Genomic DNA, 27024 nt, shown 5'->3' with positions numbered 1-27024 from the left:
CCGTTCCCTCGCCCCCGGCCCTGCCCAAACGCCGGCGGAGGAAGTTTCTCGTGAGAACGGAGCCGGCTCCTCTCCATCCCACACTGGCCGCGCTCAGCGGCTGCTCCGTTGCTCCGCACGGACGGCGCCTGTCCCAGGCCTGTCCCAGGTGCTGGCCAGAGGCACACACAGCCCCTCGCAGCAGCCTGTGGGGAGCAGGATGTGGCTCTGTACCCAGGGGAAGGTGGCCAGAGCAGTGGGCAAGCAGAGATGCCGACTTAGTAGCCCAGGGCATATCTGAATCACTGCCCTACACTGCTGGAGATCACCTGAGGCATGAGCTGGGTAGGTATGGGTATGGAGCTTCCTGGGGCTCCAGCTCCCTGCCCAGCCTTGTGTCCCCAGTCCCACCAAGGGCAGGACCCAGGGGGACACGGGAGGGACTTGGGTGGGGTTTGCACGGGGATTGCAGGAGGGTGAGGGCAGGACCAGCGACACTGAGCCCCGGCAGGGTCGTAGCCTTAAGGGAGAGGACGTGACTCGCTTCCAGGGGGAGGGTCAAGGCGAGGAGGGTGACCACCACCCAGTGGGAGGGGAGGACAGGCGGCGGGGCAACTTGGCCTTGGGAGGGGATAAGGCAGAGCACAGAACTCAAAGAACTCTCTGGAAGGACAGTGGTGCTTGGACCCGGACCCAGCCAGCAGCAGGAGCGTGGCCCCACAGGGTGGCAAGGCAGGACCCAGGGCAGCCCAGCATCTCCACTGCCAGTTTAGGGCACTGAGAGCAGCAAGAGGGTGTGAGCACAGCCCTGACGCTCACAAAAAGGCTGCAACAAAGGATGGGGATCCAGCAGGATGAGGCCACTGCTCTCCCAAGGGAAATCACGGCCCCGGGTACATACCAGGCTCCCCACGGGGTCAGCCAGACCCCGGCCATGCTGCGTCACACACGTCTGCCCGCTGCTGGGATATGCTCAAAATAGCTGCCACGGGCGTAGCTGGGAATGGGGGGTCAAGACCTGGCGGGGATACAGCCACAGGGTGTGGGCAGCCTGCCAGTCACCCTCCTTGTCACCCACCCTTGGTCCCCAACCCCACGCGTGCCCCATCCATGGTACCTGACATCACCACCAGGTATTAGGAGTAGCGACCCCCTCCTTCTTGAGCTTCTTATTTTAGCTCCTTCTCATTCTTTTCCCCTGCTCTAAACAAAGGAATGTTTAATGAGGCAGGCTTGGCAAATTAAGAAATCCAGCCAGAGGAGCAGCCTGGGGCTGACTCTCAGCTCCACAGAGGGCCCAGGGTGAGCCGGCAGCAGGACCCTGTGCTGGCTGTGAGGAAACCCAGCCCACGGTGCTGCAGGGGCCAGCACAGCTGGGAAACCCATCCTGCAGCTCACCTCTGCAAAAAACCAGGCAACTTCAAAGCCAGGAGCCTGCAAGGTGCTGGCACCGCACGGCGGCCCCGGCATCACCCGGGTCTGTAACCGCGCTGGCCCGGGGGAAGAAGACTTTCCAACCAACCCAGCCCTCCAGCAATGGGGAAAAAGAAAAGAACAAAACCCAGGAGCGTTATTCTTCTTGGCTAAGCAAGCCCTGCGCAAACTTCCAGAGGATTTATGGCACTTTAAAGTTTTCCCCTTCAGCAGAGCACTTCTCCAAGACTAAACATCTCCATTCACTGCGAGCCGGCCGGGCAGGGCCGTGGCAGTGAAGGTGCATATTTCTCTTGGCAAACACAGAGTGCCGGCCCCGGGCTGGATCAGACAGCAGCGGAGGGAAGTGAACTGCCTGCTTTGAACAGCCACCATCATTCACACGTTATTTTTAATAGCTCAGCGAGACAGAGTCCACCCTCCCCAGGATACTTGGCTCGAGCCCATCGCACTCACAGCTCCACCATCAGACAAGCCGACAGGTCTGGCAGGGGGAGAAGAGGGGCCAGGAGGAGAGGGGAGCACTGAGGCCAGCAGTGGATAAACTTTGGAGTAGAGAATGGGATCTTCCAGCCATACTGAGGCAACTGGAGCGGGATGGGATTGTGGTGGCCTCTGCAGTGCTGGGAGCACTTTGCCCCGGCTCGTCCGCACGTTTCACCGCTGGGTTTGTGTTTATTTTTTGTGGTGGGGTGTTTATAAGGCTGCCTGAAGGGTCAGGGCATCATTTGTACTGCAGGAAGCACCCAGGGGCCTTTGGGGAGCTCAGCACCTGGGTTATGTGCAGGAGCAGGTAGAAAGTCCTGGTGCAGCACTGGAGCTCTGGCTCCCTTCCATCACTGTGCCTGGGCACTGTCACCAGAGGCCATCGGCTCCCCGAGCCCACAGGCAGCAGGAGATGCACCACGAATGACAGAGTCCACTGCAGCCATCTCACCCTGCCCTCTACTGCATCCCTCCCTCCCTTCCCAAGGGATTCCAGCCCCTTCTGCAGCCAGAGCCCCCAAGCCACAGGAAACCTCTAATAAGAGGCTGTTTGAACTTGACGTCAAAGCTTAAATTCTCTCCTTATTTCCCAATCACTGTTATTTGCTGAGTTGTGCAGATCCAGCTGCCCAGCCCTTGCCCTTGGTGGGTCCTCGTGCCCAAGAGCCTTTGGTCCAGCTCCCACAGGGCAGGGCAGAGCCTAGGAGCCTGCAGAGCCCAGAGCCCTCACAAGCACAGGGGGCATGTGCCACTGCACTGAGGGTGCTCCCTGGCCTGGTGGGAGGGCAGGGCCCCCCTGCTAAACTCCACCAGGGTTAAGGACACAGCCCTATTCCCCCTGCCCTCAGCTCCTGGCATCTCCCAGCCAGGGCTGGGATGGTCTGGGGGACCAAAGCTCACCCCCCTGCAGGGAACAGGTTGGGCAGGGCTGCCTGCACCACTTCCAGAGGGGACATACCTGGGAGGCAGCTGGGCCTGCTCGGGGGTCAAAGATCCGCAGTTTCTTGTCCTGGTGAGATAAAAGAAAACAGAGGAGGGTTAAGGACCTTGGGGCCAGCGGGATGTTAGGATGCAAAAGGCAGAAGGCTGGAGTGAGCAGCCCTCCCCTTCCTGCCCATCACTCTCCTGCCTGCAGTGCCTATCCCTATGGATGCCTTGCACTGTGTCCTCCCACACTGTGGGCAGAGGATGCCCCCAGCACCCCACCAGGACCCTGACATACTCAAAACTGCTCCCAGAAAAGGAGGGAGCCTCCCAAGTAGGGCCATGGCTGGAGCCTGACCCTCAGGTGCCATCCTGACAGTGCCGAAGGAGAACGAGCCCACTCCTGCCTGGCACCCCTCTGCCAAATGGGGCATGGCTGGCAGGGCACAGAGGCAGCAAGGGGGTGCCCGGGTGCCAGCCCTGCTGCCAGGGTGCTGTGTGGGGACCACACATTGTGCCAGCCAGAGCCACAGGGCACAGGGGCAGATCCACACCCCAGCCAGCACGGCTTGTACCCCCCGAGGCCAGCTCGCACGCTGGCACGGGGCTTCATCCAAGCGCTGGGACTCCGGCTCATGCCGCAGCCCGGCTCTGCACGCCGGGCCGGGCTCCGGGCTCCCCCCGGGGCTCCTCCCGCAAACCCTTCGCTCTCCCTCGGCCCGTCGCGGGCTGCGCTCCTCGCCTGGGGCTGGGGCTGTGTGTGGCTCAGAGCTGCCTGCCGAGCCTCCGGGCACGGCCTGGGGGGCTCGTGGCTTGCACACTCCCCTTGCACACTCCCCTTGCACACTCCTTCGCACGCTCGCCCCGCCCGCCCGCCCGCCGGGCGCGGCCCCCGCGCGTTCCCGGCGCGTCCCGCAGCGAGCGGCCGGCGCCATCTAGTGCTGCTCCCTGCCCGGCTCCCCACGGGCTCGCTGATCCCCCTCCTGCCCTTTTCCACCCTAAAACTTCCCATCCCTCCATGCTCCCCATGCCTGGAAGTGTTCCAGGCCAGACTGGATGGAGCTCTGAGCACCCCAGGCTAAGGTAAGGTGTCCCTGCCCATGGCAGAGCATGGAACGAGACGAGTTCCAACTCAAACCATTGTGTGATTCCGAGAAATGGGTGCCCCCCAAGATCAGGGTGCACCCAGCAGCTGGCAGACAGCCCATCCCTGCCGTGCCACAGCAGGTCCCCCCTGGCACTGCTCACCTTGCAGGAGGTACCCAGGAGGCGCCCATCTCGCTTCCAGGTCAGACTCTGCAGCTGGTCCCCGTGGGAATCCAGGACTGTGGGGATAAAGCACAGTCAGGGCCAGGATCAAGCAGGGTGCCTCCTGCAGACAGGGCAGGAGCCCTCACTCTCCCACCCAGAATATTTCCCAGGAGAAATGATCTGGCCTTTCCGAAGGGCTGCTGGCAGTAGCTGGATACAAAGAGCAGGAGCCCTGGGAAAGCCACAGGCCTATGCTGCCACCCATCTCCTCTCCCCCTCAGGGTGGCTGAGGTCTGGGCAAGGCTGGTCAGCAAGCACCCACATCCACCCATGCCCTGGGACATGCAGAGAGAGGGACCTGTCTCCCAGGAGATCCCCAGCAGAGCTCCTGCGGACACTTGGGCAGTACCAGAGTGTTTCACACCTGGCATCAGAGCGCAGGGCAGCACAGGCACAAGGAGCTGTGGTGCCCTGCCCAAAAATGCCACCTGAGCTGCCTGTTTGGTGACACCGAGGTCAGGCCTCGAGCCCAGGCACTGGCATGGTGAGGACACGTGGAACAGACACACAAGGAGGACACATGGGGAGGACATACAGGGAGGACACATGGAGAGACACACAGGAGGACACGTGTTATGGGCAGTCACAGCCCTGCCTACCTGTCAGGGGCTGCTGCTGGCCCAGGTCCCACACAGTGACTCTCTTCCCTGCAGCGCTGGCCAGGACAGCGTCTGCCGTGGGGTGGAACTGCAGTGCATCCACCACGGCCCCCCCGGGCCCCAGGGTCAGCCCTGCGCCACCAGGAATGTCCTGGCCAGCCTCAGGCAGGCGCCACACCTTCACCTGCAGCCCCAGGAGAGGAGGGGGTCAGTGCCAGGGCAGGTGAGCAGGACCCCGCTGGGTGCTGGCAGTGCCCTACCCACCTGGACTCGCTGCTTTCCCAGGTTTGGTCCCTAAGGTCCCTGAGCATTCCCAGGTGATCCCTCATTGCAGCTAGAGGGGATCAGGTCCCAGATGGGAGGAGGCTGATCCTTGACCATGTGCTCTGTCCCCCTCCTTGGGGATGTCCCACTCTGCTCTCTCAAAGCTGGCACCCTCCACCCCATGCTTCTCTTACTCTCATCACTCCAGCTCTGCTGTGACTCCCAGAGACACCCTGGGGGTCACGAGGTGTCCACTTGGGACCTCTGTCACTGAGCACTCACCGTCTCATCAGCAGAACCTGTGGCCAGCAGGAGCTGATCAAAGGGTGAGAAGTCAAAGTCTGTGACCACATCTGAAAGGAGAAGGGCAGAAGTTTGTCCCCACCTTCCCCTACAGACAGTGTGTCTGCCCCTCTGTTCTTCCCAACCTGATTCCTTCCCTACACACTCAGCAGTGGGGGGCAGTTTCAGCCCCATCAGGGTGTTTTGGAGCAGCTCAGCTTTGCTCTGAGTGCCTGAGCCCCTCCACTCTGTCCCTCAGGGACTTGCACCCCTTTGGCAGGGATAGGAACCCTGGAGGGGGCATCCCCCAGTCTGACACCCCCACAAGGTGCAGGGAACAGCAGGGACAGCACCAGGGTGTCTGTGCCATGTCCTGCCAGAACCACCCTGGTGACAAGGCTCCTTTGTAACACCCCAGGCTGGCATGCCAGCGGCAGGGATGCTCCCAGCAGCAGGGCCCGGCAGGAGGAAGGCTGGCACCAGCAGCAGCAGCCCCTCGGATGCATTTGGCACGCTCGGAAAAGTAGGTCACTGTGTACTTTTCTGCTTCCAGGAGACAGGCCCCGGAGGCATGAAGAGCAGGCAGCTTGCTCGGCTGCATCCACCCGGGAGGAGAGAAAATCCATTCCCTGCCACGGAGGCGTTGCTCCGGCACAGCCGGCTTCAAAGGACTCCTGCTGATCCCATTAGGAAGCCGTGGGATGGCGCTGGCTCCTGTGCACCCCTCTGGCGCTCCCAGGGAGCAGAACTCACTGCCTGCTTTTTCAGTCCGAGGAAGCTCCTGGTGCCAGGGGCTGAGGTGGCACAGGCTGGGCACGCTGTGCAGCCCTGCAGCCCTGCCAGGGCACACATGCAGGGAGGCGGTGCTGGAACCAGCTCCCATCTTGCTGCTCTGGTGTAATTTGGGGGAAATGGGTGGTCAGTGCTCCTCAGGCTGCCACTGCTGCTCCAGCACCAGGAGAGGGGCACCCTGAGGTGGGCACCACCCCTCCCTGAGCCTGGGCAGGGCAGAGCCCTGCTTCTCTGCCACAGTGATACTGCCACTGCCTCTCCCCTGCCACACTCACTGCCCACATCAGAGCTGCTGGTCCAGCCTGTTCCTCCTGCCACTGGAGGCAGCGATGCCTCAATGATGCCAACTCCAGCCTGGCACTGGGTGTACTGGGAATTTCAGGGCATGCTATGAGTAATGTGGAAACGCTGTGTTGGAAGGGTAAGAGGAAGAGCTATGTGTTCAGGCCTCACTGCAGCCTGAGAGATGAAGGAACATGGATTGATTCCAGCCTGGCAGAGCCCCTCCTGGTGTCACCCTGCCCTCAGGTGATGGTCCCTGGCAGGTCCCCATGTCCCCTGCCTGGCAGACAGCCCACCACAGCCTGCCTGAGCCCGCCCCACAGTCCATGCGGGGCCAAACACATCCTGTGGAGGTGGGAGGTGGCACTGACACCCACCTGAGTGGCAGCAGAGCTGAGATATAGTCCTCTTGCCCCCATCTTCGCACTCCAGGGGCACAATGCCCAGCACACCTGCAGGAGAGGGCACAGGAGCAGGTCAGGAATCCCCCCAGCTTGGGACACACGAGGGGCACCCAGCTCTGCAGTGCAAGCCAAGAGGTGTGGGACTGCCAGCACTTTGGGGCATCTCAGGGAAAGCCTTCTTCACTCACCCTGGTGCCCATGGGGTTGGGGGGACTGACTCACCACCCAGCCCCACAGGGACCCCTGGGACAAAGCCATCCCACTCCCCAAGCAGCACTGGGACCCCTGTGCTCACCGGCGGCCTCGGCGCTGAAGGCGATCCAGCGGCAGCTGGCCTTCACATGGCTGCCACAGGAGGGGACAGAGCCTGCTCGAACACCGCTGATCCAGGCCTGGCAGGCAGAGGGAAAAACCTGATCAGGGGCTGCCTTGTCCTGGCAGGGCCTGGAGCATGGCTGCAGGACCATTGGCACAGCATGGCCAGAGACCTCAGCCCCAGAGGAGCTGCCATGCCCATGGAGAGCTGGAGACTGGCGATGCCAGTGGGATTATCCCAACCTCTGGGGTGTCCCGGGGCAATGCGGCTGCTCCTGCTCCTGCCACAAAGCACAGTCCCTCCCCTGGGGCTGAAGGGTGGGTCACAGAGCATCCCAGCTCCCAGACTGTGCCATCTCTGGGCTGTCCCACTGAGGGAAGTGCTCAGAGGTCTTTGCAATGAACTGGTGCCAGAGAATCTGGATGGGACAAATGCTCTTGGGCTGTGAAGCACCACAGGGTCAAGCTGTGGCTGACTGAGGCAAATGAACACCTCCAGCAGCACACTTCCCACACGGACACATGGCCAAGGAGGTGCCTTACAGCCCCAAAACCAAACTCCTGCTCTGCAGTGTTTCCCAGGGCTGAGCACTGCACTTGTGGGGCCCTGGGAGAGCCTCCATCAGCCAGCCCCACTCCAGGTGACACAGACACCCCACTTCAAGTGGCCACCAGGGCCATGAGCTCCCTGGCACTCCCAGGGCCAAGTCCAACCCTTGACAGTGGCAATGGAAGGTGTTTTATGGCTGGCACCAGACCTGTGTGCCCACAGCAGCCCCCGGAGCTGCAGTAGGTGTCAGGAGCAGTGGATAACCCACAAACTGAGCAGATACCTGGGTAGGGAAGGGAAACCACGAGCCCCAGGTTTCCTCTCCTTGCACAACTTCCGTTTGAGGCCTGACAGGGAGCACTGGTTCCTGCAGCACTTCCTCCCTTCACAGCTCAGTGCAGACCTGTTAACCCTTCTCCTGCCAAAGGCAGGTTTCTGTCCCCATACCCAGCATGTGGGCAGGGGGCTGCACTGGGGATGGGGAAGAGGTCAGGAGCATGAGCAGGACCCTTGAATAAGGGCACCACTATCTGCATCCCATCACCCTGCACTGGGCCCCCAGGGAGGGTGACACCAGCCACATCTGGCCCCCAGCAGCCAGGGGTGCCAGCAGGACCCCTGCAGTGAGGTTTCACAGAGCTGATCCATCCTGGCCCCACAGTTTCCCCACGCACAGGGAGCAGCCCTCAAGGCAGTGATCCTTCCTGCAGCGTGGCAGCACGGCCAGGAAAGCACATGCAACCATCCTGGCTACATCCCTAGAACAAACTGTGAGCTCTCAAGGGCCATCTGGCAGCAGAGCTGTGCAGATGCTGCCTGAAGAGCAACATCAGATGCGATCTGATGTTTACACTGCGCTTCCTGATCCAGCCAGGTCAGGTGTCTGCTTGTGCCTCCATAAACAGGTGCTTGGCTGGGGACATAACAGAGCTTCCCGCTGTGACACCTGAGATGGGCTTGGTGACAAGACTTCTCCACCTGCTGCCCTACGGGGAGTGCGTGGCCTCACTTCCAAGGATATGTTTCATGCCTGAATGGGAAAAGCCTTTTGGAAAGGCCTTGCACAGCAGATCCTGCACACAGCGAGGGCACGCTGCCCCTCGGAGCTACCCCACAACAGAACCAGCACCAGGACAGCAGTGATGGGATGTCCCTGCCTGCAGGATGCCATGTCCTGCCCAGCCAGGTGTCCCAGCACCCACACCCCACAGACACGCACACTCCCTGCTGCCAGTGACTCATCTGAACCCTGCGATCCACAGCCAAACTTTCATCCAACAGAGATTTCAGTGACCTGAGACACACTGAGGCTTGCACGCCATGGGCATGGGGGCACCATGTCCCCTCCCACAGCTGAAGCTCAGAGGATGTTTTGAGTGCTTGCTGGATTTGCAGAGGCATGTGAGCACAGGCCACAGGTGGGTGCAAGGACAGCTTGGCTGGGATGTTACAGAGAGGGAGTGAGTGCACACCCAAGGGCTGGGAGCAGCAGCAGCAGCCTCACTCATGGCCACGGTGCTGAGGAGGTACTGGGTGAAGGGTACCCAGCTCAGGGAGACCCCAAAAGGGCTGTGTGTCCTGTAACCCCCCACGACGTGACTCGCCCAGCCCTGTCTCTGCATCTCTGCCCCTGCTCTGCCAAATCTGTAGGGACAGCGACCTGGGAGATTACTACAACCCAGCTCTGTGGTTTGGGGGCAGCAGGGCAGGGCTACCCACTGCCAACACCGTGCTGGGATAAATTGTGACACTTGGCATGACTGGGGCTGCTTATTCATGGAGCAGAGGCCAGAGCTGGGCACCACATGGCTCTGTGCTGTCCATGAGACTCCCAGAGCTGCCTGGCCCCAGCAGTGCTGAGCTCCACAGCTCATGGCCAGGGTGATGGGGCTCAGCAGCACCCGTGGGGCCCAGCCCTTCCTCCGTGCCTGCGGAAGTGGGGTGGCAGAGCGGGGTGACAGGAGCGAGGCCCAGCGTTTCACACTCGGTGCGCGGTTCCCTGGCTGGCACAGGCCAGAAGGGAGAGATAGCGAACGGCGGCGGGCAGCAAGAACCGGGGATGCACCGCGTGTGCCAGCCGTGCCCAGCGGCAGGAGGGGAGCAGGAACCACGGGACGGGTACCCCATGCTGGCCAGGGGGGGCTGCACCGGCCCAGGAGGAGGGTTGGGCTTCCCCGGCAGCCCCACCTGCGGAGTGCCCCGGGGCCGGGATCCTCCGCGGACCCCGGGATGGGCAGCAGCGGGTGCCAAGGAGGGGCAGCCCGGGCGACGCACCCGCACCGCGGCCGGGAGACCCGGGCACGGCCCCGCCACACCGGCGATGCCGCGGGGCCCGGAGCCGCGCCCTGCCGGTGCCGCGGGGCGGGGCCGGCCCTGCCCTGTCCCCGTGCCCGTCCCTGTCCCTGCCCGCCGGCAGCCCCGGCCCCGCCGCCCCCGCGATCCGCCGGTACTGGCGGGTCCCGCAGCGCTCACCTCCCTGCGGGGCAGCCGGGCCTCGGTGTGCCGGAACTTGGACGCCTTGAAGCGGTTCATGGTGCTCCGGCTGTACCGCTCCGAGCCGTGCCCGGCCCTGCCCTGCCCGGCCCCGCCGCTCCGCCCGCCCCGAGCCCCGCCCCGGGCCGAGCCCCGCCCCTGGGTCGGCCCCATCGGACCTCCTCACGTGTGTCGCTGTGTGTGTGCCGTGTCCCCGCTGTCGCCGTGAGCGGGGCACAGACCCCCAGCCCCGGCTCCTCGGACCCCCGCTAGAGCCTTCAACCCCGGCGTCGGAGCCACCCCTGGGGTGACTGACCGGCGGTCCGGGGATCCCGGCTCCTTCCCGGCCTTCCCCGGAGGCTCGTGGTCACCCGGTACTGTGACCCCCGGCTGGCACAAAGCTCTCCTCCCGCACAAGGGCAGCGGTTCCGTCGGGCTCTGGCCAGAGGACGGGGCCAGCGGAAGGTTTGCAGTGCCGTAGGCTCAGCACGCTCGCGTTTTCCTCGCCCGGCAGCCGGCGGTGAACGGAGACCTTTGCCTACTCACGGCTGCGGGAAGGGAGGAGGAGGGAGCGCTGGATCTGAGCCCACTGAGCCCTCTGGGCGCGGTGGAGCCCGGGTGTCACCCACGACGCTGGAGGCCAGGCCTCCTGCCCTGCTTTCACCCGGGCTGGGACAGCGGCGTGCGCGCTGCGGGAGCGGGCACGGCCCTGTCGCGGTTCAGCCCGGCGGAGCCTCCCCCGCGCCGCGGGCCGAGCCTGTGCTGAGGCGCGCTCGGAGGCGCCAGCCCCGGTGCCGAGGGCGGGAGAGAGACACGCTTGGCATGAATCACGCTCCCTCTCTGCAGAGGAAAGCGGCTGCCTGGCTGTGGGTGCCGTGCCAGGCTGCTGTGCCGTGGGAGCGTGGGCGTGTGGCACTGCACCCGCTGCGCTTTCAGAGCCTTTATTCCACTCCTGTGAGATATGTCATCTGCTAGGGTAGAGGAAGAACAGCCCTGGAAGGGCTGAGCAGAGGGCAGGATTCCTACCCCGCCGCACGAGGCTATCACGGGGGCAGTGCCCGGCCGTCCCAGCCGTGTCCCCGCGCGCTCCCTCCCGGTGCCCGCAGGCCCCGCTCCGCTCCCCCCACTCCACCGACAGCTCCGCGAGCCCCGCGCATGCGTGAGCATCGCGCAGCCACGACGGTGCCGTGCGCATGCGCGGTCCGTCCCCGCCGAAGGGTGCGCAGGCGCAGCGCCGCGCGCGGGCCAAGATGGCGGCCGGGAGCGCGTCGCGCTGGGTCGGGGCGGCCGCGGGGCGCGGGGCGGGGAACGCGCGGCCGCCGCTGCTGCTGCTGCTCCGCGGGCTCCGCGCCCCGCCCGCCCGCGCCCCGCGCCGCCTCCTGCTGCTCCGTGCCGGGCTCTGCGCCGCCGGTGAGCGCGCCGGGGCCGGGCGGGCCGGGCCGGGCCGGCGGGGCGCGAGTCTTTCCCCCGGCCGTGTCCCTTCCTGCAGCCGGCCCGGCCCTCCCCTCACGCGGCCCCTCTCCCTCCTCTCCCGCAGGGACGAAACACGCTGCTGCCGTCGCCTCCGCTGCCTTCCACAGCAGCGCGGTCCGCGCCAAGGAGGACTATTACCAGGTGCTGGGGGTGCCCCGCACCGCCACGCAGAAGGAGATCAAGAAGGCCTATTACCAGGTGCGGCGGGACCCGCTGGGCCCCGTGGGCTGCCAGAGGAGCCAGCGCTGCCCCTTCGCTGGGGCAGGGAACAAATCCATCCCCCTGTTTGGAGCCGTTGGAGACAAGGGGAGGAGGCAGTGGGAAAGCTCAGCACATGGCCTTGGGGATCGCTTCCAAAGCATGGTCTGCCTGTGCTGTCATCGCTTGTCTCCTTCCAGAAGGATCTGGGATTGCTCAGAAGATCAGGAACAGCTCCTGTAGTTCCTTGTTTTGGGCTGATAAATGAAAATAAAGGGTTTTAGTTCCCGGGAATGCATCTAGTGAATGCCAGGCTCTGCCTGATGTGTTTTTCCTGGCATTTGAGATATGCTTAAGTAAATAACTCCTGCCTGTCCCTAAGAGTTGGTTTTTGTTTTTTAGTTGGCAAAGAAATACCACCCTGACACAAACAAGGACGACCCGAAAGCAAAGGAGAAGTTCTCTCAGCTGGCAGAAGCCTACGAGGTAATAGCAGGATTCTGTTGTGATGATCTAGAGGGTAGATGAGGGTGAACATTTCCTGTAAAACCAGGGCTGGTTTTTCATGCACTTCAATCTGGGACACATCTGTCCCAAGAAATTCCTTGGTCCAAGTATCTGATTTAGCTGCTTTGGGCTTTTTCAGTTTTCCCCTTCCTTAGCAGTGACTGGCATGGATGTCACTTCCATGGAATTATTGTCAGTTTAAATAATCAAACAAAAAAACCTGTCAGCAGGTTTTTGAGGCAGAGGGACTTTCACTGTGCTCCCCCAGCCCTGTTTTTTGATTTCAGCACTCTTCAGCTGATACACTAATGATCAGCTGCTTAATACAAGTTATTTCTGCTTTTTATACATTAGCAAGATCTTGCCATTTTTCGGGCAATGAGCTAAGAATCACCAGGGAAGCAGCAGCTTGTCCCTGACTCCCGTGGTGCTGAGAGCTGGGTGAAACCTTGATGGAAGGTGTGAGCCCAGAGCCAGGGATTCTCCTGGATCCTGCAGTGCCCAGTTCCCTGTCCCCAGGTGCTGAGTGACGAGGTGAAGAGGAAGCAGTACGATGCCTACGGCACGGCCAGCTTCGAGGCCGGCGCGGCGGGGGCGGGGGCCGGCGCCGGCGCGGGACGGCAGTACTGGAGCAGTGGCCCCTCCATTGACCCCGAGGAGCTCTTCAGGAAGATCTTTGGGGAGTTCTCAGGATCCCCTTTTGGCGATTTTCAGACTGTCTTTGATCAGCCACAGGAGGTAGGAGGTGCCTTTATTTAGGAATGAAACGGGAAACTCAAAGCAGTGTCTCTCCGCAGCTTCTGTCACAGAGTGCTGGGTGAGCTTCAGCAAGGAGTTATTTCTGGGGATGTCAGTGTGTCATGGGGATGTCCCATGGCATGGGCAGAGTCTCACGCTTTTGCTCAGCTGTGCAGGAACACACCACTCACCTCCAGACAGGATATTTTTTCTAGGCTTGAGCTACTTCTCTGGTGTTTGCTGACACCAACCAGTACTGCTGAGCAGTTCCATTGCTGGAGAGGCATTGTTTCTGCTGCAGCTTGATTTACCTATGCCTGCTTTGATCTGTAATGCTAAAACCCACAGAATGCCTTGTAACTATAAACCAGGCCTTCCAGCAATATGTTTGGCTGCTTAATTGGCTTAATTTTGCAACTTAATTAGCTTCATGTTGCAGTGAGGCCCATAATAAAATCTGTCTTGTTCTTTGTGTTGCCGCTAAATGCTCCTTTAAATGTTGAAGGTTCATGTGTTGCCTTCAGAAGTGTTTGGTACTTCTGTTTTTACTAAAAATTACATTTTTCATATAAGGAGAATTTCCTCTTTTGATCAGTCATCTTTACTGAGAATTTCTGTTTCAAGCATTGTTGTTATTTAGCCTGAACTCTTCTTAGTCTCCTTAAGAGCCTGTCACACCTCAGTCACGGCTCTATATCCATGTTTCCTGTGCAGTATATCATGGAACTGACATTCAACCAAGCTGCAAAAGGTGTCAACAAGGAGATTGTGGTGAACATCCAGGACTCCTGTGTGCGCTGCGATGGCAAGGGACACGAACCTGGCACCAAAGCTCAGCGCTGCCACTACTGCAATGGCACAGGCATGGTAAGTGCTGAGCAGGACACCGGGTCTGTGCTTTCCCTTCTTGGGCAGAGTCACTTTATTCCGTGGTGAAAAATTCTCACCACACTCATCAGCTTATCTCAGGCAAAGCTGAGTTAATGTCAGCTTGATGCTAATAGGCACTAGGAAGATTTTCTTTGTGTTAAAGTGCTGTGCCCAGCTGAAAGCATGAGCCTTCAGGCTGAATCCTCTGCTGCTGCACATCCCACAAACCATGTGAATATAATGTAACTCTGAATGTAATGTGTATGCATGTACTCTGAATGCAATGTATATGAATGAATGAATATAATGAAGCTCTAAAATTCTTCAGGCAATAAATGGGTATCTTTAGACTTGGGGGGGTGGAGGAAGGCGGTGAAAACCCAAGGGTAATCATAAAATAAGAAGATGCAGGTAATGATGGAGCTGCAGGCTTTGGGTTTCCATGCATCTGTTCCTTGTGTGCTTCAGTGGTTCAGTCCAGGGCTTAGTCACCATAAGGTTTTCTTGGACACTGGCAGTAATCCATGTAAATGGATTGTCCTTGGATTCATCAGAACACAGACGTTTGTAGCACTGTAAGGAGCTTTGTTCCTTCTTGTACATTAAAGCCTGGACTTTGAGGGTAGTGTGTTTCCCTTGCCCTCACCACCTGACACTTGTAGTAGTGGTGGTGTTCAGTGGAAATCGGCATGTGTGATGGGGAGTGGATTTCAGAGCCAGCTCTCTGCTCCAGCCCTTGCTGAAGGGTATCTGTGTCCTGACAGGGTGTGATCAGAGCTCAAAGGTGCTGTGTGAGAAGCCCCATCTCAGTTCTCATCATTTCCCAAGGTGTGTTTGTTCCTCCACAGGAGACGATGAACACGGGCCCCTTCGTGATGCGCTCCACGTGCCGGCGCTGCGGCGGCCGCGGCTCCATCATCACCACGCCCTGTGTCGTGTGCCGGGGCACGGGGCAGACCAAGCAGAAGAAGACAGTGATGGTTCCTGTGCCAGCTGGTCAGTGTTGTACCTGTGTGCTGCTCTCTCCTAAAGAGCTGTAGTTATTTACTGCCTCTGTTGGTACAAATGGGGGAGCAGTGTAAGACCTTTTGCTACACAGAAATGGTCTTTAAAGCAAAGCAGGTTGAGAGCTCGGCAATGAAATGGGCTAGTGATGAGATGGACCTTCTGGCCATGGATATAAGTGTTTGCTCTGCCCTTCCTGAGCTTTGGTTCTTGCCTGGGTAATCCTAGGCAGGTTTTGAAGAGTGAATCTCCAAAGGTTTTGTTGCCATGGGTCTTTGATTTGTCCTTGATGAAGCTTGGGGAAAGGGTGGGAATCCTGAAAGCCTTGGCTTGGCTCAGAGGGGTGTGCTGATTGCCTTCCTCACCAGAGGGGAGAATTTAGTGGTGGGAGTAAGACTTGCTTCTTTGAGACCACCCTGGGTGAGCAGCTTGTAATTTCCTGCAGTTTGTGGAGGCTGCAGTGTTCCTTAATCCAAGCATGTCTGTAAAGAATTCTGTAGATATTGAAGTAACAAATGTGTTAGGAGCATAGGGATCACCTCAGAGGTATAAACGTGTGCTGACCCCTCCTCCCTTGGGCTGTGGTGGCCAGCTCTTGGGATTGGCAAGAGTTGTAGGTATCCATGTCACACGTGGGTTATAATCCAAAATCACATTCCCTCCTGTTCTGATTGCAGGTGTTGAGGATGGGCAGACAGTTCGGATGCCTGTGGGGAAGAAAGAAATTTTCATTACGTTCAGGGTATGTATCCCAAGCTGGTTTATGATGTAAGTTGGTTGCTCCCTTCTCAACTGCCTGGGAAAGGACTGCAGAATGGGCAGAGGAGGAAGAGCCAGTGATACTTTGGAACAGCTGAGGTAACATGATCCCTGTGAACTTTCTGAGACAGCAGGAGATCTGCATTGTAGCAAGGAGGGTAACTTTGAATCTGTTCATGAAGAATCGGTGCTCATTCCAGGACCAGGCCCTTAGGGTAGTGTGAATCAGAATGCAGAGTAGGTTCTTCATGCCTTGAATTTTTGACTTAGAAATGTGAGGAAGCTTCCTGCTGGCAGGGGTGGCAGAGCCGAGGAGAGCTGTGGGAGGTGCTGCAGGAGGCTGCCTGGTGAAGTGTCCTTCTGCAAGTCCACCTTCAGGACTGCTGTGCACCTGTGCTGTAGCTGGGTGTCTTCTCCTGCCACACACATCCCTGTTGAGGAGAAAATTTTTTTCAGCACCTCTTTCATGATGCAGGAGGGTTTAATTCTGTTCCAGCTTGTGAGGCCACTGGAAAGGTGCTTAATTTCCTTCTCACCTTTAGCTTTCCCCTGTTCAGAGTGGTGGACAAGGCAGTGTCTGTCTCTGCAGAACCATAGTGACATGGATAAACTAACAGCAGGATTAGGGGAGGGAGTTCCTGAGGCAGGAAGCAGGGATCCTTCCAATCCTTTGGCTAATTCAGTTACGTTGAGATCTGTGTTTTACTAGAACACCAAATATTAACTCACAATTCATAGCCATGCAGTTTGGGGATGGTATATTTTTTCCTGAGACTCTTGGGAGCAGTTTAGCAGGAGACCAGGGTGTGCTCACTGCTCTTGGGAACTCTGCTGCCTTGCAGGTTCAGAAGAGCTCTGTGTTCCGACGAAACGGAGCCGATATCCACTCGGATCTCCCGATCTCGATAGCTCAGGCCGTGCTGGGAGGCACTGCCCGCTGTCAAGGCTTGTATGAGACAATCAACATCACGGTGAGTGCCACTATTCTGGGCATAAATCAGTGGGGCACAGCAAAGGCTTCTCCTTTGCTGCAAAGGTGGGCAAAATCTCCCAAGTCTGCCAGTATTCCATTTCAGACTCCTTCAGGATGGAGCCTTGGGTAGTTTGTGAGCTGCCTGGTCACAGCTTCTTTCCTGTTGCTGTGTAGGGACAGGGAAAGAAAGGGATTGCTGGACAAACCCCAAACTACAGGGCTACAGGCTCTGTCAGGTTCTTACTCCTTCAAAAGCTTTTTCATCCTTACTGGCTTAGCTTTGGGATGTGTCCCAATGCATGAGCATACGAGAGCTCTCCCATCCTACTTCAGAGCTTGTTGGAGAAGCAGATAATTTTTATAGATGTGTTATTATTATCTAAATGTTTAATTAGAGTAATAAATGTGACACCTTTGTTTATAGATACCCCCTGGTATTCAGCCAGACCAGAGAATTCGAATGAGTGGGAAAGGCATTCCCAAGGTCAACAGCTATGGCTATGGAGACCACTACATCCACATAAAGATAAAAGTTCCTCAGTAAGTAGAGCTAAAACAAGTTCCTGTAAAATCTTAAGAACTTTTCACAAAAAACGTTGTTTAAGAGTTGTGAAAATTCCATGAGGTGCAATGCAGTGGGTCCTTTGTCTCCTTTTCCACTGAGAATTCTTTAGAGATCATTCGTTATAGATGGCTCATTTAAAGAGCACATGGATTCCTGGTGTGTTTGTACACAATGTACTCCAGTCCCTGCCCCCCGTGGGTGCTGCTGGGGGAGGCTGTGGGACCCCAGGCCATCCCTGACCCCATGTCCTGGTGCCACAGGAGGCTGACGGATCGCCAGCGAGCCTTAATGATGAGCTATGCCGAGGACGAGACTGACGTGGAGGGCACCGTGAACGGGGTCACCAACACAGCCTCAGGTGAGTGGGGACACTCCTGCCCCTTCCCTGGGCAGCTGCTTGGGAGTGCACAGTGTTCCTTGAGCATTCCTGGGCAGCAAGGTGAGCCAGGGGCACCATCAGGCCTCTGGCAGCACAGCCTGGTTAACAGAAGTAGTTCTCCTGTGATATTAACAGGCTGTAGCACTCAGCAGGGAGGCAGCCTCTTCCCAGGAAGCTCTATTCCAGTACTTACTGGGCAAATCCATGTGTGAACAGAGAGCAGGCACTGAGTACTCCAGGGTCCAGACAAGCTGTGCTGATGAATGCCTCCTGCTCCCTGCTTTCCCTGTGCACTTTCCTTGAGGCAGGAAAGCAAATATGCTTCAGGCCAGTTTCCTGTGTGCTGGATCCCAATCCAGTGTGCTTCTGAGCACAGCAGGGCTGTTTCTCCTGGAATGCTGACAGGGGTTTCTGTTGGGGCTGAGCTCCGTGTGTGTGGGGAAACCTGGGCTGGGAGTGTCCACTGTTAGCAGTATCAGCTCTGGTCAGTGGACAGTGTCCAGCATGATGGAGAAGTGAAGGCAGCTGGCAGCTTTGTGGAGCTGCTCTCCAGCTCCAGATGGAAAATTGAGATTCAGCAAGTGTGTTCTAAGTTTCAGAGATGAGGTGCTTGGAAGAGGCAGCAGCTAAAGGCACAATACATGGGAACATAGTAAGGAAGGAGCTTTGTCTCTCGCTACTGGAAAGCAATTTTTTCTTTGCTTAATTGAAACAATGAACTTCTTAAAGCCCATTGGATGTTGGTTTTGGTTTGAAACCCAACAGGGCATTTATGACTAGGCAAAGGTGAGAGCCTTTTGGAGCTGCTTATTGATCCCAGGATCTGCTCTACTACATGCCAGAGTGTGAGGAATAAAGGCTTAAGTCTGCCAAATACTTCCCAGTGTCCTGTTTTATAGTAATTATACATACAGAAAATAAGTATTTCTTATTTTACAGTCAGCCTTGGGGGAAGGGCAGGGAGCTCTGAGCACTGAATTTCCATTCCAGCTTTTTAAAGGCATTTGTGTGCCAAAGAGGAAAAATAACCTCTTCAAATTATTTTTTTAAATAGCAAACATGCCAGTTTTTACCATGATGAAGCAGCAAGGTGAGTTAAAACAACGCCAGTAGGTGCCAGTGTAGAGACAGGCTGTGCTGAGGGAGGCGTGTCCTGCCTCGGCATTTCATCCCATTGCATCAGTCCGAGCCCGGCACTCAGCCCGGGAAGGCTGGGGAGCACCAGGCTCCGTGTTCTCTGTGCACAAAGAAAGTTCGAGGGGTGTTTGGGATCTTGTTGTTGATGGTTTTACTGTAGAAAAAAACAGATTAGCAAACAGGTCTCCTTTGTTCTCATTTTATAGCCACTTCAGAGGGACAAATAAATTCTCAGGACCTGTTAATGCAGGACAGTTTTAACATTCCTTATCTGGACAGTCAGTCTGAAATACTTGCAGCCTTTTTCATTCTGCATGAGTTAATTTTCTGCTTGATACTGTCTGAGCATTGCTTGCAATGACACAAATCAGGCTCCTGGTGTGGTTTTGCAGTGCTTTGCAAGGACATAACCTTGAAACAGGCAGAACCTGTTTCAGGGACCACCAGTATAGATCTTTTAACCCTGTAAAGTCCTGGCTGGTTGTGATTGAGTTCACCACTTGTTTTTAGTGGCAGACTCAATTCCAAGTACTAGTTTCCAAGGCCTGTGGGTTCCCTGACTCAATTGTGCAGCATGAGAATTTCCTTGCCAGTTGGAGGGCTGGGAGAGGGGAAGGGAACAGCTCAGTACCTGAACTCATGGTTGGCTTTTCCACTTCTGGGATCCAGGCTCTCCAGTCCTTCCACTGCAAGGGGTCCTGTGGCTCACTGCCGGGAGCAGCACAACCAGCTGCTTTCTCTTGGCCATTCCCTAAAGCAGCCCTCTGGTCCTGGTGGGAGATGTCTGACTGCAGCCCTTTGCTGTTTGTGTCCAGGTGGCAGGGCCACGGCTAGCGCTGACGCAGGCGGGGATAGGCCTGAGGCTCAGGAGAACAAGGAGGGATTCCTTTCCAAACTTAAGAAAATGTTTACCTCCTGACACCCACTCCGAGGTAGGAGGTCTCTTGTGTTTCACTGTTGTCTTTCCCCCACACTGAGCACTTCTTGGGAGTCGGAAGCACAATAGCACAGCTTTGCTTCTCACTTAGCCTCAGGCCTTCCAGCTGGGAGTGTGCACAGCCCTAGCTGTCCCCTGGGACCTGGAGCAACAAGCCAGGGATTAAAGTGCATTGTTGCTGCAGCAAAGAGCAGCACAGATGCTGGGTGCATCCTTGGGGAGGTGGCTGGCCTCCCCTGCAGCTCTGCTGCTGGAGCTGTGCCCAGTTCCAAGCACTGAGCTTGTTCCCATGAGCTGGTCCCACTGGGACCGGGTTCTTCCACACAAATCCTGGGCTGCAGAGCCACTGGTGCTGGCACACTCGGGCTGCATTCACCCCTGCCACGGGCTTACAGCACCAGGGAGGAGCCAGCCTTTGTCACAGAGCAGAGCAAACCCCACCATGCATCACTGCAGTGTAACTCAGGTGCTTCAGTTGGTGCTGACCTTATGAGGAAGCACCAAGACTTGGAATTATCTATGGCAGACAAAGTCTGGGATTCCAGGGGCTCAGCTTTGCATCTTTGCAGGCTTCAAACCTGGCTGTGCTGTAGGGCTGACAGTGTGACAGCAGGTCAGGAGGGGAGGTGCTCCCAGAGTGGGCTGTGTGCTGATACAGCCAGGAAATTGTAACCTTCCTCTCACTTCAACTGCAGGAAAGCGTTCTACTGGGAACTAGGAGCCAGCAGCAGCAGGTCATCCGTGCAGTTGGGGGTGAATCTTTCTGGCAGCCAGGCTCTGGAGAACACAGGATGTCAGTCAGCAGCACAGCAAGAATCCCAGCTGGAGAGGCCATGGACCACCAAGGCACCAACACAAACCCCACCCACTGTCCTAATAAATGGCAGTGAAGGAAAACACCAGCTTAGCAGAAGTGTGGCTCTCTGGAGGCTGCTCCACAACCCTACTGCTGCTGGAAGCTTATTTGGTAAAAGCTAAAGGTGAAGTATTATTTAGAATCCAAACTAGAGGAAATGTGAAATAAATAGTCCAGCACAGAGCAGCAGTTTGCTGTATGGAGGCCAAGCCCACCAGCTGCTCACTCAGGTGCCCTTTGGAATGCCAGGTGTGCTTGGTGAACTCTCCAGGAGACTTGGTGGATCAGGAAGGTCTAACCTTGTCTTCACGACAGCCCTGCTGCCCGGCACAGCTCCAAGTGGCTGGGTGTTGTCTGAGCCCAGCTGGCCTGGCTCCCTCACAGCCCTGGGCTTTCTCTATCCTGCTGATTGCCTGCACAGAGCAGTGATGGAATCTGCACTTTGTCTCAAGTTTATCCCCCAAATAACTAAAGTTACCACACAACTGCTGTTGCTTCTGGACTGGTACAAGTCGATCACTGAGCCCTTTGCCAGTTGGGGACAAAAATCTTTTATTACTTTAGTGCAACACCCGTAGTGTAAAGAATTGGTCAAAGCATCATTGTTTTACTTGTGTGAGAGTGCAAGTGAGGTGGATCACTCCTTCCAGATGGAGCTGAGCTCTTGCAGTGAGTATTCCATGGTTACTGTAGCCTGCTGTGTTTGTGATACTGTGCAGGTACCATCAGCCCACATACTAATCAGTTCAACACCAGTTAAACAGGGACATGCTGTAGTCTTGCCCTTAATTTGCTGAAATAAAGCACGCGTTGCCTCCTGATTAAACTTCTGTAAAGTGATTCTGTACCCATGTAAATAAGATGGACTTCATAAAGATATTTAACATGTGCTGTGCCTTGCTGCCTTGTCTACTCTTCCACCTGCTCTGTCACCCCCTTTCCCTCCCCTTTTAACAGGAATGAAGGTCTCTGGGACAAGGAGGGGACAGGATTGGATGACTCAAGCATTGCTAGGGGCTGGGATTGACTTCAAACACAAAGCTGCCCTATCTGAGCAGTACTTTAGGCTCTTGAAGGGGAAGGGGCTTTTCCACTGACCCTTGGGACAGTCTAGAAGAAATTGTTTTATCTCAGCTCCTTGGGACAGTGACTGAAATTAGCCCAGGAGCCCAAGGACCAGGGCCAGAGCTGTATGATGAGGAACCAGGCTCAGCTTTTGTGTTACGCTCACAGGAAGTCACTGCAGTCCCTGCTTGCTGGGCTGACACTAAGCCTCCATCTCTCCAGTGGCTCACCTGCAGGGCCCAAACCAGATCCATGGAGAAACCCCTCTCTTTTGTTTCCTTAGGAGCCTGCAGCAGCCCTGGCCACGGATACCTGCCCCAAAGGCACTGCCTTTGGGGTACACACCTTCAGCCTATCTCGTGGTGCCATATGCTCAGAGCTGCCCGGGAAAGGAGGTGATCCTGGGAAAACAAGCCCCTGCCACCCTAAAACACCCACAACAACTAAAGCAACACTCCCTGAGGATAGAGAGCAAAGGCAGCGCTTCTGCTGCCCCTCTGTCTCTGCTGTCCAGCCCTTCCTCTTGTTGTAGCTGCCTAAATAGTCCCAACCACACTGCAGGAGCACAGACATGGACCAGCAAGGGGGCTGAGCTCTCCCCAGCTGGGGCAGGATCAGCCTCTCCCTGAGGCACTGCTGGGAAGGCAGCATGGCTCAGGGCACCTCACCTCCTCAGCCAGGTCCCCCTACCTGTGCAGAAACCAGGGAGGCAGAGGAGGGAGGGGAGGCTCAGAAGGCATTCTTGTTGTCCCCCAGCCACTGCTGGAAGGTGCGGGCCTTGGGGTTGAGCTTCATGGTCAGGGCCACGTTGCGGTCTGGCTTTAGGGCATAGAAACGGAACATGGCAGCCAACTCCTTGGCCCCAGGGCAATCCTGCTTCTCATACTCCTCAGGGGAGATCTGCCAACAGAATTGGGGAAAAAAACTGTTTCAGAGGCTGCTGGGGCTTCCCCCTCAGCCTCTGAGGGAATGTGATGAGGGCTCTGTTACAGCAGCGTGTCACAGCATGGCCACTGGTGCAGAGGGCTCTGCAAGGCACTTGTGGGGTTGGGCAAAGGATGCAGCCCCCACCCCTCCGGCAGGAACAGCCCAGCCAGTCTAGGGCCAGCCCCAGGTCTGGCACACAGCTGCCAGGGGCTGGAGCAGCTATGAGGGAGCCCTTCCTCACACCAGAGCTATGGCTGAGGGGTTCTAGAAACTGGGTGGTCCAGGAGGCAACTCGGGTTGGCACCTGGCACCCCAAAACATCCTTCCCTGCCTGAATCAAAGGGTTTGGTTCGCTGCACTTTTGGGAGGGCAGAACTGGCAGAGAGCATAAGGGGCTTTGTTTCTAATGAAATGCACTTTGTTCTCAGGGAACCACCATTTCCCTCAAACATTGACAATACCAACAGGGCAGTGTCACTGCTGAGCTGTACCAAACGAGCTGTGAGTCCCTCAGGAACATCACCTACACCAAGGGACACTTCCTACCTTGCTGGCTGTCACAGTCTTGCCCGTCTGCTGGGAGAGGATGGCAGCGTATTCTGCCTCGGTGAGCTTGCCCGTGCTGAGTCCGATCACTTGGCCAATGTACTCCCCTGGGGACTTCAGCAGGCAAAGTACAACGGGCCCAAGGTCCTCCACAGCCATCCCATCCATGGGGGTGTCCCCCATGGGCAGCTCTGTATGGAGAGATGGATCCCAGCTGCAGTGCAGCCCAGCTCTGAGCAGGTACAGCAGAATTTTCAGTCTGAGATGAGGGAGGGATGAGAGCAGGGCTGAGCTAAGACCGTGACACCAGAGCAGCACCGTGAGTCGCCTGCAGCCCCACAACCTCCACCATTCCAAATGCAGGTATTTGGGGTGTCCAGAGCTGCTCTGGGATCTGCAGAACGGCCCTCAGCACCACAAACAGGCCCAGGATCCTGGTGATTTCCTGCAGGCCACCAAACAGTTCTGAAGACCATAATGCAGCTTGCTGTGGTCAAGCTGGTAGAGGCCTCTTCACCCTACCAGCCCACAGCCCTGGCAGTCTCTCCCTGGCACAGTGGGACAGTCACAGGACAGTGACCCACAGAGCAGAGCTCCTCCTTACCCAGGACAAAGGTGTCTCCTCCCTCTGGGGCCTTCTGCGGCTTGAAGATGGAGAGGAAGTTCTCAAAGTAGAAGGGCAGGCGGATGATGGTGGTGGGAACCCCAATTTTCTGGAAGTGCTCCTCCACGATGCCTTTGCCATCGAAGTGCAGCACCTCCAGCCGGCCCCCTGTCAGCTGGTGCACATTCTCCAGGCCGCTGAACACGACGTGGTGCAGGCCCTGGCGCTTGGACAGCTCAGCCAGACGCCGCCCCTGGGCCAAGGGGGAAACCAGCCATGAAGAGGGGAATGGGACGGCCCCATCATCCCTACACCCTCTTCCCTCTGGGGAGGGGTAAATTCCCACCAGGTCTCAGCTGGGAGCACAGTGAGTTGTCCAGGTGGAGCTGAATTCTCTCCTTACCCTGTGCTACTTCAGAAAGACCACACACCCTCCAGCTTTGGAGCTCGCTGCTCCACCAAACACACAAGCACCAGCATAAAGAATCTGCCTGGCCAACATACCTGCCCTAAACTATCTTATCTTTTGTTTGTTGCCATCCAGGCGTGGCAACTCTGCCACCTTGCAGTATCTGTACTGCCGTGAGCACCACCCGTGGGATCTCTGATACTGCAGGATTTTGGCCCCAAAGCTGCAAGCACGGAGGGCTACAGGTCTGCAGGCAGCGACTGTCTCAGCTCTGCCCCAGGAAGGCTCTGAGGAGCCAAGAGTTCCCACTCCTGCTACTCCAGCTCCTGGGAAGTGCTCTCCATAACAAATTTATCAGCTTCTGAAGGCACCAGGCCCTGGAGCCATGCAACTCTGAGGGAACAGAGAACAAGTCCTGGCTTTGCAAGAACTGGGACCTGTTGTTTGTGAGGCCTTGGGGTCTTCTGGACTGGCTACTCAAACCATCAGGGCTGCCACGGACCCTCCAAGAGCAGTCCCCACTTTGCCCCCACTGCCAGATCATTCCGCACGTGGTCCCAGTTAATGTCAGGACAGGTACCTGCTCGATTTCCTTCTCCTTGCTGCAGTGTTCCCAGAAGTTGGTGACAATAAAGGCTCCGTAGGCACCCGCCAAGGACCGCTCCAGCGATGACTCATCGTCCTGATCTGCCTTCACCACCTCGGCTCCCCTGCGCCTCAGCTCCGCGGCCTCCTTCTTCCTGGGGCTCCGGGTCACAGCGCGCACCTTGAAGCTCCCATCGTCCAGCAGCGCCCGGGCCACGCTGCCCCCCTGAGCCCCTGCGGGAGCAGCCGGTCAGGGCCCCGCGTCCCCGGGATGCGCTGGGGCCGCGGCTTGGAGCGGCCCGACCACCACAAGCACCGAGCCCCGCTCGCTGCCCGCACTGCTCACTCCCCGGCCGCTCGGGCATCACCCACGCCTCCGCCCCTGGCCCTCCCCGCCGGCCCCCGGACACAGCCCGGGCCTCTCCCCGGGCACTCACCGGTGGCCCCGAACACCACGATCAGCTTCTTCCCGGCCATGCAGCAGCGCGGGGGGTCCCGGGGCTCTGGCAGGGCGAGAAGCAGCGAGGTCGCACCGGTCCCGGTAGGGGGGGAGGGAGGAGGTCATGGAGCGGGGCGGCTGTGGGGTCATCGCCGGTCCCGGGGGCACCGGGCGCGTCTTCCCTCACACGGCTCCTCACCTCGGCTCCAATCGGCTATGCCCGGTTCGGTTCGGGTTCAATCGGCTCTGCCCGGCTGCGTTCGGCTCGGTTCGGCTCTAGACGGCTGGGCTGGAGCTGCGTGCGTTCGTCTGTTCGGCGTGACCCGATTGTGTTCGGCTCCACCTGATTGCGCTCGGCTTCACCCGATTGTGTTCAGCCACGCCCGTCCGGGCGGGGCTCAGATGTCCATCCCAACCAGACCCCGCCCGCCAGTGTCAGCCACGCCCACCGCCGGCATGAGGCTCCGCCCCCACCCATCCCCAATCCCATTCCCAGTCCCGTCCCATCCCTTGGCCCAGCCGCCCGCTCCTTGCTCAGGAAACCCGCATAAAACCCAAAAGCCACCCCGTCACCTCTTGGGGGTGGCCGGGGATTGTGTCCCTTCCTCCCCGGGGACCCCCCCGAGCATCCCAGACTAGTAAAGTTTCCTTGGTGTGGAAGCTGGGCTGTTCCCCAGGCTGGCCCTGCTGCTCTCTCTGGAGCTGGGGCCGTTCGTTATCCCCAGGTTCGTTGTCCCCAGGCAGGTGACTGTGTGCAGGTGTGAGCCGAGGAGCTGTCCCCGAGCACACTCCTGCCAAGCAACCGCTCGAGTCAACAAACAGAGTCACCCTGGACCTTTTCTCAGCTCTCCTGCCGGCTCCGGAGGGGCTGTGGGCAAACCCACCCTGCAGGGAACTCCGTATGTTGGGTTTAATAAATAAATACATTGAGAAATTTGGGGTTGAATCTGGTAAATGACCCAGAAAATGGGTAAAGCATGTGTAACACACAGTGGCAAAGAAATATTTCCGATGTGTTCATTCAGATTAATGATGAGTTGTGAAAGCAGGAGGAGGTACAGCCCTGACCGGGGTTTCTGCACAGTCATTTTGGATGCGAGGGATTTCAGCTACAGATTGGCTGCTGGGAATTACCAGGTGCCAGCTCCTCTTGAAACCCCCCTCCAGACGGGGAAATTACCAACAGACCAGAGAAAAGGTTTTAACCCCTTACTCGGCACAGACTGGGGCGGGCACAGAGCGAGGCTGGGGGAGACGCGGCCCAGAGGGGCGGCTGGAGCCCCCAATTCCTGCTTGCCCCCACCTCTCCTCCCCAAACACACACCCTGACCCCCACCGGCTCCACTGGCCACCGTTTCCCTGACTGCCAGTGAAATTTTTGTAGGATTCACAAATGGAGGGTTTTGTCGAACAAAACTGGAAGATAATGACCGAGCCCACCTGCGTGTGTGGAGCTGGGGAGGGGAGATCCCGCCGGTGCCGCTGCTCTGGCAGCTCTGGCTCCTTGCTGGGATGGGATCCAGCTCTTTGGAGACAAATCCTCATCCAGGAAGCATTCGGCAAGGGCAGGAGAAACGGCTTTGGTGGAAAGGGAGGCTACTCCTACCTTTTTATCCCCGTGTTTCAAAACACAGCTTTCATTTACTCCTGGGATTCTTTCGAAGGGCAGAGCTGTTGCAAGTCCAGCCTCTCCCCTGCGACATTCCCGGCGCTCCGGGCAGGGCGGGGGGTGTGCAGCGGAACCCCTCGGCTCTCCCAGGCCGGCCTGAGCTCACGGTTTTGCTCCAGGTGAATTCGCAGCGGTCTGGGTGTTGCTGGGGCGGGTTTGTGGCTTTTGGGAGAAGGAGTCAGCGGCGGGGGAAGTGTCCGCGCACGGAGCATCCCCGCGGGGCAGCCCCGGCTGTGGCTGCGAAGCTCGGACGGGTTTTGGCGGATCGCTCAGCCCGATTTGCATAGCC

At 57.9% G+C, this 27024-nt stretch overlaps 3 protein-coding genes across 5 annotated transcripts in view; 1 reads left to right on the top strand and 2 right to left on the bottom strand.

The window, feature by feature from the left end:
* The window catches only part of CORO7 (coronin 7), a 37719-nt gene extending 27476 nt beyond the window's left edge, over positions 1-10243 (bottom strand). The window contains exons 1-7 of one of the 2 annotated variants that reach the window (XM_050979911.1): positions 10095-10243; positions 7053-7149; positions 6731-6805; positions 5280-5350; positions 4734-4917; positions 4072-4148; positions 2858-2908 (exon numbers count right to left, since the gene is read on the bottom strand). In XM_050979911.1, coding sequence (XP_050835868.1) covers positions 2858-2908; positions 4072-4148; positions 4734-4917; positions 5280-5350; positions 6731-6805; positions 7053-7149; positions 10095-10154 — 615 coding nt within the window. In that variant the 5' untranslated portion in view covers positions 10155-10243. The remainder of the gene's footprint in view (positions 1-2857; positions 2909-4071; positions 4149-4733; positions 4918-5279; positions 5351-6730; positions 6806-7052; positions 7150-10094) is intronic. The other variant, XM_050979912.1, reaches the window with a different exon arrangement.
* Positions 10244-11272: 1029 nt separating this feature from the next.
* On the top strand, positions 11273-21380 carry DNAJA3 (DnaJ heat shock protein family (Hsp40) member A3). Of its 2 annotated transcripts, XM_050979913.1 has the most exons (12): positions 11273-11504; positions 11632-11765; positions 12168-12251; positions 12792-13010; positions 13725-13877; positions 14729-14876; positions 15563-15627; positions 16487-16615; positions 17042-17157; positions 17443-17540; positions 19514-19630; positions 20331-21380. In XM_050979913.1, the coding sequence occupies exons 1-11, from the start codon at positions 11288-11290 to the stop codon at positions 19615-19617; spliced, it is 1467 nt and encodes a 488-aa protein (XP_050835870.1). In that variant the 5' UTR covers positions 11273-11287; the 3' UTR covers positions 19618-19630; positions 20331-21380. The 2 variants fall into 2 exon arrangements, with proteins under 2 accessions (XP_050835870.1, XP_050835871.1); XM_050979914.1 differs by lacking the exon at positions 19514-19630.
* Positions 21381-22065: 685 nt separating this feature from the next.
* NMRAL1 (NmrA like redox sensor 1) lies at positions 22066-26772 on the bottom strand. Its single transcript, XM_030229709.2, has 7 exons — positions 26673-26772; positions 25266-25409; positions 25065-25130; positions 24623-24861; positions 23634-23886; positions 23030-23220; positions 22066-22456 (listed from the first exon to the last, which is right to left on the bottom strand). The coding sequence occupies exons 3-7, from the start codon at positions 25102-25104 to the stop codon at positions 22286-22288; spliced, it is 894 nt and encodes a 297-aa protein (XP_030085569.1). The 5' UTR covers positions 25105-25130; positions 25266-25409; positions 26673-26772; the 3' UTR covers positions 22066-22285.
* Positions 26773-27024: the final 252 nt, after the last annotated feature.

Source organism: Serinus canaria, chromosome 14 (genome assembly GCF_022539315.1).
Source record: "Serinus canaria isolate serCan28SL12 chromosome 14, serCan2020, whole genome shotgun sequence".
In the NCBI taxonomy this organism is placed as follows: domain Eukaryota; kingdom Metazoa; phylum Chordata; class Aves; order Passeriformes; family Fringillidae; genus Serinus; species Serinus canaria.
Note: the sequence above shows the minus strand (reverse complement) of the source record. Positions and strands in the feature narration are given on the sequence as shown.

Excerpts from the sequence above, each read along its gene's own strand:
- NMRAL1 (XM_030229709.2), bottom strand. The coding sequence starts at position 25,104 with ATGGCCGGGAAGAAGCTGATCGTGGTGTTCGGGGCCACCG. Across the intron at positions 24,862-25,064 it reads CGTGGTGTTCGGGGCCACCG|GGGCTCAGGGGGGCAGCGTG; the intron begins GTGAGTGCCCGG and ends CTGCTCCCGCAG. Across the intron at positions 23,221-23,633 it reads AGGAGACACCTTTGTCCTGG|AGCTGCCCATGGGGGACACC; the intron begins GTAAGGAGGAGC and ends CTCTCCATACAG.
- DNAJA3 (XM_050979913.1), top strand. The coding sequence starts at position 11,288 with ATGCGCGGTCCGTCCCCGCCGAAGGGTGCGCAGGCGCAGCGCCGCGCG. Across the intron at positions 15,628-16,486 it reads AAATTTTCATTACGTTCAGG|GTTCAGAAGAGCTCTGTGTT; the intron begins GTATGTATCCCA and ends GCTGCCTTGCAG. Across the intron at positions 17,158-17,442 it reads ATAAAGATAAAAGTTCCTCA|GAGGCTGACGGATCGCCAGC; the intron begins GTAAGTAGAGCT and ends CTGGTGCCACAG.